Here is a 10,721-nt window from a genome sequence, read left to right on the forward strand (position 1 = left end):
GCTGGTGAGGGCTGTGGTCGGGAGATCATGCCAGCTGGAGCCGGTTCCCAGATATCCCCCGGCCTCCCTGAGATGCCAGTTCACACTCCAGTGGGGCTCGGTGGCCTCCCACGCCTTGTCAGCAACCACTGCTGGAATCTGGATGTGGGTGGCCTGGACGGAGGGCTTTCTGTAGGCATCACCCAGGGCTGGATTAGTCCAGGCTCCGGCGGGAGCTGCTGACTGGCCTCAGTCAACCTGCGGAAGCTCCTCTCTGCCTGCCCCACTCTTGTCTCTGGGGTTTCTGGGGCTCCCAGAGAAGGGCAGACGCCCAAGCTCTGCTGCTCCCTGCATCTGACCTCGGTTTCCCAACCTGTTAAATGGGCACCAGTGGACTCAGAGTGGCCAGAGTGTCCTCTGTGGTGGATGGAAATGCCGCAGGCTTCAGCCACCCTCAGGGCCCTGATGTCCCCCCGTGACTCCCCGCTCCCCACTCCTGCAGGGGCCGAATCCCTGTGGGTGGGTGTAGCCATCTGGCCACCCTCCAGACTCCCCAGGGAGGCTAATTCTCCAGTGAGACGCAGCCGCAGCCTCGGGAATTCGCCGTGTGGCCCAGAGCTACCCATCAGCTCCAGGGCCTGGTCATTCGTCTCTACAAGGGGACACAAGTGCCAGCTCACAGGTGGTCATGAGACAATTGCAGGCAACGACTGCCCGGCCCCCTGGGGCTGTACCCGAGCCCTCCCAGCTTTGGAGATAATGACCTTCGCACAGCACCTCCACTTAGCTCCCCATTAGCAGCCACCCGGCAGGGGTGGGGCGCAGGGACAAGGAGGCCCTCGTAGCTGCTGATGGGGACGCTGTGCTACACAGCCAGCCCGCCTCGGCCTCAGGCGGTAATGGGGCTCTGAGTGGCTGGCGTGCATGCGGCCGAGTTATTATCTCCCAGCCTCTTAATGGACACTTCCCGAGTCCTGTTGATGAGCTGCCATGGGCAAGGGGCCAGTGGCCTGGAGCTCGTCCCCAGGGGGCATAGTGAGAGGGCCTCATGGCCACCGTGAGAGCACCTGGCCCTGCTTGTGGGTAGTCCCTGATGCTGTGCCCAGTTCTGCCCAGAGCCATGGACACAGAGTGTGGGGCCAGGTGGGCAGCAGGGCTCTGTGGCCCTCACCCACCCGCCCACAGCCCGGCCTGACTCACTTGCTGGCTAAGGAGGGGGCTGGATGAGGAGCCTGGCCACAGAGGTGACCAAGGTGCTGGGGGTGGAGGCCCCTCCAGCCCTGACCCTCCACCCCCCAGCTCAGGGTCTGGTGCACACCCTGTGCCGGGTGGGGGTGGCAGGGAGAGGTCCCACAGTTCCCCCGGTGGTCACTGCCCCAGGCCCCGCCCCGCGTGGCCCCTCACAGCCTGGGGGCCAAGTCCCTCAGGGGAGAGCTGGGCCAGCAGCGTGTTCTGACACCGCTGCTCCAGGCTCACCCCCCACTAATGAGGGGAGTGCCGGCTGGCCTCCGGTGACAGTGTCCAGGGCACATGGAGGAAAAGGAGCAGGGCTTCAGTTATCACTGCGGCCACCAGAGCCTGTGACAAGTGGTGACAGGAGGTGACACTCCCTCTGAAGCATCCAGCAGGTGGCCCAGGTGGGCAGAGAAACTGTCAATGCTTTGGCTGTGCCCCGTGTGGTCAGCAGTGAGCAATGAGGGGGGGCCTCGACAGTTCTTGGCTGACCCCTCTCCCCAGGTGGTGACTGGGGGCACCCCAAGCAGGAGACCCCTGGCCCACCATGGCTGAAACATGGGGTCAACAGGCAAAGCCCACCTGTCCAGGTACACTCTCTGAGTAGAAAGCTAACATGCTCTTTATTTGAGGGGGAGATGGGTCTCTGCGCCCGCCAGGGTGCCCGCCCGGTCACTGGTAGCCGGCCAGCTGGAGGACGGTGGGGTAGCGGGTGCGGTGGGCCATGCACTTCTGGCGGTCGATGAAGAGGCTGTTCGTCTTGACAGCGATGTCCTTCTCCAGGCTCATGCGTGTGTCCTCCAAGTTGTGCAGGCACTGCTCTGCTTCCAGAAGCTTCTCCCTCAGAGCCGCCAGGGACAGGTTCAGCTCCTCTACCTCGCTCACCAGCCTGCGGGGGTGGGAGGAAGGGGTGAGTTGGGGCTGCCCTGGGACGCCTGGTCTTCTGGGTGGGGAGAGCGAGGCCCAAGGTCAAAGCCTGGGGGCCCCTGTTGGGGGTCTTGGTCAAGACATTTGGCCATAGAAGCGCCCCCAAAAGGCCCAGAGGGAAACCCAGCAGCCACACTGGGAGAGCGCCGGGCCAGGACACCACATGAACTTCTATTCCTCTATTCCTGGCATCTGGAAGTGAGATGGGCGCCCCTGGACCCGAGTGAGGACCCAGTTTTCTGAAGGAGTTGAGGGACAGGGAAAGAGGGATGCCCAAGGCAGGGGTACTTCTGCTTAAAAGGCGACTGTGAGCTCAATAAGTTAGAAAACAGAAGACGTGACCCCACCTACGCCTCAAGCCGGGGATGTGTGTCCACCGTGACATTGGAGGTGTGGACGGCCACGAGCAGGATGGTCAGGGCGGCCGTGTGGCCTGGGGAGCTCTGCCTCCCAGACCCTGAGATTCCTCACCAGGGTGAAGCAGGGAGTGTGGCCGCCCCTGGCACTAGGAGCCTGGCACAGTGTCCCCCAAGGGACGCATAGTATCCAGTCGTGCTGGGGCAGGTTTGGGGACGTGAGAACCGTGTGTGTGTGTGTGTGTGTGTGTGTGTGTGTGTTGTGCTTGTGTAGGGCCCAATGTCTTTCCTCTTCACATCTGCAGAGCTGTGTGTGGGGGTGGGGGGAGGAGTTCAAGGGGGCCCCAGAGGCTGAGGAAAGCCCGGAGGTGGGTGGACGGCACCCTATGGTGGTTGGTGACCAGGCCCAGCCCCGGACGGCCCCAGCAGCGACAGGCACCTGAACTGGACAGCGTCTCGGCACAGCTCCATGTTGGGCCGGTGGGAACGCTGGTACAGGCGGGTCTGGGCCACTTTCAGAGGCGCCTCCTTGTCCCTGATGGCCTGCTTCAGCGCTGCGACATTGTGCTCCTGGTCCACGATCTCCCGCAGTGTCTGCACACAGGACAGTCCCTGTGGGTCTCCCCCACCACACCCCAAGCCCTGTGCCACGTCGAGCAGGCAGCTCTGTCCGCTGGCTCTGGGGGAGGAGTGGAGGCAGGGAGGATGTGCACGGCCACCTCGTCCCTCCCATGGGCACCCAGAGGCCTGGGGGCGGTGAGGACAGCAAAGCTTGTGGCACAGCAGCTCTGGCCTGAGAGCCCCCAGCCCTGTGGTCGCCAGCCCCCGACCCTGGTCGGGAGCTGGAGAGACAAAGGCAGCAAAAGTCACCCTGAGAGCTTAGGGTCAGAGCCCTGCCAGGCCAGGGGCCAGCACCAGGGACACCCCACTAGGCAGCCAGGCCCTACCTCCTTCCACCCTCCTTGCTCCTGCTTGCATCACCCGCTGGTCAGTCACTCCAGTGACAATGCCACCCCCCCCAAATGTCACTTGGTTTCTCATCAGCTTAATGAGGGCCCAGGGAGGAGTGGGGGCCCTGCTTCAGGGGTCCCTCAGGATGGGCAGGGCCAAGGAGGGGCAGGAGCCAGGCCAGGTCGTGACAAAGGCATAGTGGCCAGTGGGGGAGGAGTGGTCTGGGTTACCCAGTCTGGGCCTGGTCTTTCTCTGTGGTTACGTTACCAGGGGGTGTCCAGCCCTAGAGGCTGCCCTGGGCGAGGTCAGGTCGTGGGCTGGGCGTGGCCTGGCGGCGGGATGGGCGTGGCCTGGCAGCGGGATGGGCGTGGTCTGACGTGGGGTGGGCGTGGCCGGGCGGCCCCACCTTGCGCAGGTAGTGCTCCAGCTTGTGGCGCGCGTCCTCCAGCTCCTCACAGCGCCGCCCGAAGGCTAGGTTCACGGCGTCGCACTGCAGCCGCAAGTCCTCGGATGCGTCCTGCAGGATGCAGTCGACAAGCTTCCGCAGGTTGACTGAGGCCAGGCGTTCGCGCTCGGCGCGGTACAGGTTTTCCTGGGTGAACTTGGCCCAGGTCTCGGGCGTGGAGGCACTGCGGGCAGGGAGTGCGCGGGCACCGCGGTCGGTGGGGGCACCTGCCAATGGCTCCGGTTTGCACCAGGGCCTCCCCGCGCCCGCCGCGCCCAGTGTACCCTGCGTCGCAGCATAAACTACCACCCCCAGTCCTAGCGCCACTCCCCGTCCCGCCCCCCGCGCCACCCGGAGAGCCTCCCCGCGCGCTCCCCGGGCCTCCTGCTCCCCCAGCTCCGCCCCGCTAGCCCCGCGACCCCAGTTCCCCACTCCGTGTCTTCCGTGCCTCCTGCGCCCCCAAGTGGTTCCCGCGCCCCAGTGCCTCCTACGTCCCTGGGCCCTGCGCCACCCCGGGGCTGTGTTGCGATGGGTGGTGGCCCTGCGCCCCCTGCCGGCCTTATGCGGAGCTGCAGTCAGCCGCCCTGCCTCAGGCGGCCCCCCACCCTGGGTCCTGCCTCCCTCGCAAACCCCAGCCCCTGTGGTGAACCGTGTGTGCTGGGCACTTGGGCGGAGGTCCCGCTCGCCTGCCCATCCCCAGGAGCAGAAGAGCTGCACAAAGGACCCCCAGCGGAGGAACTAGGAGCCCAGGTGGGATCTCGCAGGTGGGGGCGGGGCGTTTGTGCACAGCCCCTGCGGAAGATCCCACCTCTCCTCGAACTTGGTGGAGTGCGGGTAGAACTGCAAGTCGGAGCTCTGGTTGTGGTAGTGGCAGCAGGCTTCGTCGATGTTGCAGGCCTCCACTTTGTCGGACCAGTCCATCTCGCACGTTTCCTTGTGCTCGCGATTCATCCTGGGGAGAGCGGGCAGGGCCTGCTGTCTGTGCGGGTAGGGAGCTGGGCCCACCTGGGCGCAGGGCAGGGTAAGCCCCCCAAGTGGCAGGGTAGGCCCTGGGATGCTGGCCTGGGTTCTGGATGCCCAGGCCCGTTGGCCATGCAGCAATCTGCCACCCCTACCTGCCCAGTGCCTCCACCCAGCCCCTTGCTTCTGGCTATGACTGGGGACAATCCCTCACTTCTCTGAGCCTCAGGGCCGGGTCACCCCAACTTCCTGCCCATAGCTAGCCTGAGGGGTAGGGGGACATCCCGAGGGCAGCCCTAGAGGCCACTCAGACCCACCGAATCTGGTTCACGACCTGCATCATGGTCCTTTTCAGGAGCTCCTGAATGTTCCGGATGAGGTCTGCCTCCTGGGGAAGAATACCCCCGTCCCTGGTGAGAGTCTGAGGACAGCCAGGCTGGTGGGGCCCACAGGCAGCCTCTCAAACCTCTAGGAGGAGCTGAGATTTGGGGTGACCCCCAGTGGAACTGGGGGCTCTGCCAGCACCTGACCTCTGCTGGTGGCCTTGGGCCCCAGCTTCTTTCCTGGAAATGGGACATGAGCCTGGCTTTCTCGCCGGATTTATTCTGGGCTGTTTGGGGTGGTGCAGTGGGTCTTTTCTTCTGGGGGCTTCTATGGGCTGTGGGGAGGATCACCCAGAAGTGGTTCCCACTTGCTGGGCACTTAGCACCCCCTGGGCTCTGGGGCCACCCCTGCAGCCTGCCCAAGACACTGAGGGCACCAGCCTGCCCACTGGCCCCTGGACAGCCTGGTGACAGCCTTTGAGGACCCCGGCCACTGGGGACCAGGAGCCCCCCTGGGGCTGCCCCTTGGGGCCTTGGGCTCAGAGAGGCCTTACCCAGACAAAGGACACAAGGGGAAACCCTGTGTTTCCTCCTGCTACCCTGACAGTTTCACTTTCTGGGCAGGAAAAACTCTTACCCCCTGATTTGAATTTCTCCTCTGTTGGGCTCTAAACCCTGCGTGCCCAGTTCTGACCCGTGGGTCCATCTCCCTGTCCTGGCCCCTTTGTTGTCCATGTACTGCTGGGCAGGGGACCTGGCTCAGGGCAGAGGGTTCACTCCCAGAGCCTTGGGAGGTTCTTGAGTGAATGAGTGTGCGGGTGGGGTGTTGGGGGGACAGAGGAAGGGCCTGGGGCCAGGAGGAGGTAGGTACTCAAGGTTCTGTCCTGAGCTTGGGGTTTGCAGGGGGTCCCTGGGCACCTGGGCTGGCTGTCTGTCTCCCCCATATCTCATGAGTGCCTGTGGCCTACAGCCTGTTCGCAGGTGAGGCTCTTCCCTGCCAGCATCAGGGGCCTGGCCTGGGTGACTCCCTGATCCTTTGGGGGCTTCCCCAAGGACAGGTCCTGCCAGGTTCGGAGGGGAAAGGGCTCTTTGTGGGATGCATGTGGCCCCCACCCCCCTTTATCCCTCCACGCTTGCACACTGGTCTGAGGCTGGATTTCCAACACGGGCATGGGGGGCGGGGCATGGGGGGCTCTGCCTCTGGGAACTCAGGGTCAGGCTTAATTTGCATGACCCAGGGTGACCAAAGGGGCTGTTCAGCAGGTGCCAGGACCCAGGGGTGACTGAGGGACCACACAGTGGGTGCAGGCACCACCATGACCCAACCACATCCCAACCTCAGCCACTCCTGGGGCTCAGCTCAGGCCCTTCCTGGTTTTCGGGGGTGTGTGGAGGGGCATCAGGGCTTATGGGGTACTGGCCAGGTCCCGCCCTGCCTCAGTGGCCTCTGACTGTCTCAGCCTCAGACAATCGTCCCAATATACATTCCAGGTATGAATGCTGCCACGGCCTGGGCCCTGCCTCACCCCCACGTGGGAGCCATAATGGGGCAGGGGGCAGAGCAGGAACCCTGGACCCGGAGCTAAGGTGAGTGGATAAGCACCAAAGTCCAGCCCCTGCCCCCAACCATGCTCAACCCCCATGCTGGGACCTGCCCCCAGGCCACAGTGCACCCAACCCAGCATGTCCTGGCTGGGCCCACCTTGCAGGGAGCAAGGCCTTGCCCAGCACCCACTATAAGGACCAGACTGTGGGAAGGCCAGACCCAGCACCCTCCTGGGGCCAGGGATGGCACCTCCCCCTGGGCAGTCTGAGCCCTGCCCCTGCCCCCAGCCGGGACGGCCCCAGTCGGTTCTGGTCCCCCACCTACAAGCAGAGCCACCTTCTCTGCGCCTGGGCATGTGCTTGTGTGTCCCTGCATGTGCTGAGGGGAGCAGGCTCCCTGTGCCTGTGTGCAGCCACGTGGTACATGGGCACCAAGGCATCTGCCAGCCGTGTCGTGGGGGCACACGGGTGCCCACTCTCAGCCCAGGGAAGGTCATGCTCCCTGGGGAGAGGTGGGGCGGCCCGGTCTGCAATTCTGGGGGCTGGGAGGGGCCGAACCTTCAGCAGCTCCATCTCCACGCAGTCACGCACAAGGTCGGGGTGCTGGCGGCGCTCCCGGCACTGCAGGTTGTCGGTGGCTATGGAGAAGGGCACGGCCGTGGCATCCAGGGTGCGCTCCAGCCGCTGCTTCTGGGCCAGCAGCAGGTCAGTCTCTGCGACCAGCTCTTCCACCTGGCGCTGCAGCTCCGACTTCCAGCAGTGCATGTCCTTCAGGCGCTGGCCCACCTTCTTCGTGGAGTCCTGCTGCGTGCGCTGCGCCAGCGCCTCAGTCTCGGCCACCAGCTGCTGGCTCTCGTGGTGCTGCCGCTCCGACTGGTCGAGGTCGGCAAAGGCCTGGTGGTAGCGGGCATAGCAGTTCTGGAACCACTCATCCACCAGGTATTTGGCCGTGCGGAAGCCAGCGGTGGCCAGGCCCGAGGACATGTGGGCGCCTGTGTTTCGGGCCACATCGTACAGCTTGCGGGGCAGCTGGCATGCTGGCACCGTTTGCGGGGCGGGCTCCTTGGTCAGAAGTATATCTGTCTGCGCCATGGTGTGCCCGGGCACGGGGTGGGGGGGGGGGGGAGAGGGAGGAGGGCCACTCAGCACGGTCAGCAGGGCAGCTCCAGCCACTCTGTCCCCAAGCAGGACATGGCTTCTGGTTTCGTAGACAGGTACCCACCAAGCCCTCCTGTTGCTAGGCAACATGGACCCGCCCCCCCCCGCCCCCGCGGCCCTCTTAAAGGGCCAGGCAGGCCCCAGCCCCACCTGTCCTGGCCACGTCTGGCACCTGCCTGGAGGAACTGCATCTGGACCACACCCGAGGCCAGGCTCTTGTCTCCTATGTCTTACTGGTTCCAGTGGGGCTGTACCCCTGGGCACACAGGTGTCTCTGACGGGGAGTTGAATTCAGCCTCCAGTGGGTACCTTGAATCAGATGCCCAAATCTTCCCCACAATGTAGGTAGGTCCTGTCCTGGGAACAGTGTCCCCAAGGCCACCCAGAGCCTGGTGTGTGTCTCCTGGTCCGCGGGAGGGGTGAACATCTCTAAGTTCCCCATCCTGGGCTGGGAGCCTAAGTGTCAGGGCGATGCCCAATATGGCCAGCAGAGGGAGCCATTGGCCGTGAAATACTGTGCAGCTGGCAGGGCAGCGGCTCCTGGGGTTCTCCTGAGTCAACCCAGCCGGCAACGCTGTGGCCTGGATGACCTCTGGCACCTCGCACTCTGACCCATCCCATGGACCCACCAGTCCTCGTAACAGGACATACACACCCCACCCCCAGCACAGTCCCGTGGTCCCTGCCCCTCCACCTCTCCCACTGCTGCCCCATCCCCCACTTGGGCCACACAAGCCCCCAGAGCACCTCAGATGCACCAGCCTGGGCTTGCCCTTGGCCTGGGCACCCATGCCCTCCTCCCAGGGCCCTGAGCCTTGGCACTGGCACCCCTTACTTTACAGATGACATTTGTACCACCTGGCACACAGTAGGTGTTTCAAAAATGTAGGCTTTGGAGACAGCAGCCCAAGACCTCCTCCAACTCAGCCCATCATCGGGGCTGATGGCCTGAGGAACCACCTTGAACTTCTCTGTGCTTAGTTTCCCAAGTGGCAGTGGATACACAGGGCCTGCTGGTGGGGGAGAACCACGGGAGGGACCACTGTCCACCTTTGACTTTGAACCTGCTCTTCACACACCATCTTTCCCCTGTGGCCAGAACAGGATGGACCTGCCCGGGGTCCAACCCAGGGAACCAGCCAGAACACGTGGGACTGGAACCGAACTCCCTGACATTGCACGACCCTGGGGTGTGGCGGGTGGGCCAGCAGGGGGCCCTCTTCGCATGTGGGGGTCCCAGTCTAACTCTCCCTGTGATAGGACATGGTCCCCAAGGCGGGGCTCTGGGCCAACCTGGCCCTGACCCTGGACAGCAGTAGATCCCACGGCCTCCGGCCTTTAGTCCAGAGGCGAGTGGCGCTCATGGGATGAAGACTTCTGGGACGACTCAGGCCCTGCGCTTTACCACGTGGCTGGACAGGAGGCCCACCCCCCCTGCACCCTGAGCCTCAGTTTCCCCATTCGGGGAGTGAAGTTACACCGGCCTCTGCATGGAGCTGCTGTGGGCATGGCCTGAGTGGAGGCCAGGAAATGGCTGGCCTGGTACCCGGTGCTGGGAGTGACAAGCGCCCCCCTTGGCCCCTTCCCACCCCCACACAGCACCCCTCCCCGACCCAGCCTTGCAGAGTCTCTTGGGGTGAATCCCCCATTGCAGGAGCTGAGGTGAGCAAGGTCTGTGCAGGCAGGTGGGTACAGCCACGTGTCAAGACGCAGAGGCGGGTGCATTGATTTATTAAATTTATGTTTCCAAATTGCATTAGCGTCGGGAAAATTGAGTCTCAGGACATGCCGGGACTGCCCAGCACCCTTCTCCCCAGCAGCATTCAGGCAGTGGCTCAGAGGCTGCGGTAGGGTCAACAAAGCCCTGAGGCCCCAACACTCCCCTCCTCCCAGGGCAGCTCTGGAGGGCACCCCCCAGCATGCTCCTCCCTTGGGGTCGGCCCCTTTAACAAACCCTTCCCAGGCCTGGGCCTGATCATTCTGGAAAAACTGAGATAGGAGGAGGCAGATGAGGAGGGAGAGGATGGCGGGGTAATGACACCCCTTCCTGAGAGCTCGCCGGCAGGCCTGCACCAGCATCCTCGGGGGCCCGGCAGCTACTCTCCCTCTGTGCAGAGGGGACACTGAGCCGTGGCCCCAGCAGCACAGCTGGGAGGCAGCAGGCCGACTTGGCACACAGGCCGCCAGCATTTGCCCCAGGACCCAGCAGGGGGAGCAGCTCAGAAAGGACAGGGCTCGGCATCTTGGCGGAAGCCCCTCGCAGGGCGGGGGCATGCCCAGGGTCCCCGATTTGGGCCCTCTGCGCCCCGTGGCTGGACCTTCTGACCCCAGTGCCCCCTTCTATGGACTCAGAGTTGGATGGGTCAGCTGAGTCCCTAGCAGCTGGGTGTGGGTCTTCAGTCAGCTGGGGGCCATGGAGGGCACTCTGCCTCAACTGAGCCCCCGGGGTTGGGACCCGAACACGGGGAGGGCGGGGCCAAGTTCACCTGGGCCACAGATGGGCCTTCTGGCAGGGGATGGGGGACAGGGTTACAGCTCCATCAGGGCGTCCCTGTGACAAGGATGATTAGGAGGGAGAGGGCCCACCTGGAGGACGGTCCAGAGGCTGCCCTGGCCCACACCCCGAGCTCCTAGCAGGCATCCTGCAGCACAGCCTGGAGGTGGCTGCAGAGCACCGACCCCAGCTGTGCAGGATAACCAGGACGCAGGGCAGCCCAGGAGACACACACCCCTGCCCCAGGCCTGGGGTCCTGTCCCCACACAGGGCCTACAGCAGGGTCACTCTGGAACGGCTCTGACCCATTCCATGTCACCGTCCCTGGGGACCCCTGTGGGCACCAGTAG

At 64.3% G+C, this 10,721-nt stretch overlaps 1 protein-coding gene across 1 annotated transcript; it reads right to left on the reverse strand.

Moving 5' to 3' along the window:
- Positions 1–1,756: 1,756 nt before the first annotated feature.
- Positions 1,757–7,811, reverse strand: TEKT4 (tektin 4; the record flags this gene model as incomplete). The annotated part of the gene is made up of 6 exons (XM_079945223.1): positions 1,757–2,101; positions 2,935–3,089; positions 3,853–4,075; positions 4,700–4,843; positions 5,169–5,239; positions 7,278–7,811. The coding sequence occupies 6 exons, from the start codon at positions 7,809–7,811 to the stop codon at positions 1,885–1,887; spliced, it is 1,344 nt and encodes a 447-aa protein (XP_079801349.1). The 3' UTR covers positions 1,757–1,884.
- Positions 7,812–10,721: the final 2,910 nt, after the last annotated feature.

This window comes from Stenella coeruleoalba, assembly GCF_951394435.1.
Source record: "Stenella coeruleoalba genome assembly, chromosome: 15".
In the NCBI taxonomy this organism is placed as follows: domain Eukaryota; kingdom Metazoa; phylum Chordata; class Mammalia; order Artiodactyla; family Delphinidae; genus Stenella; species Stenella coeruleoalba.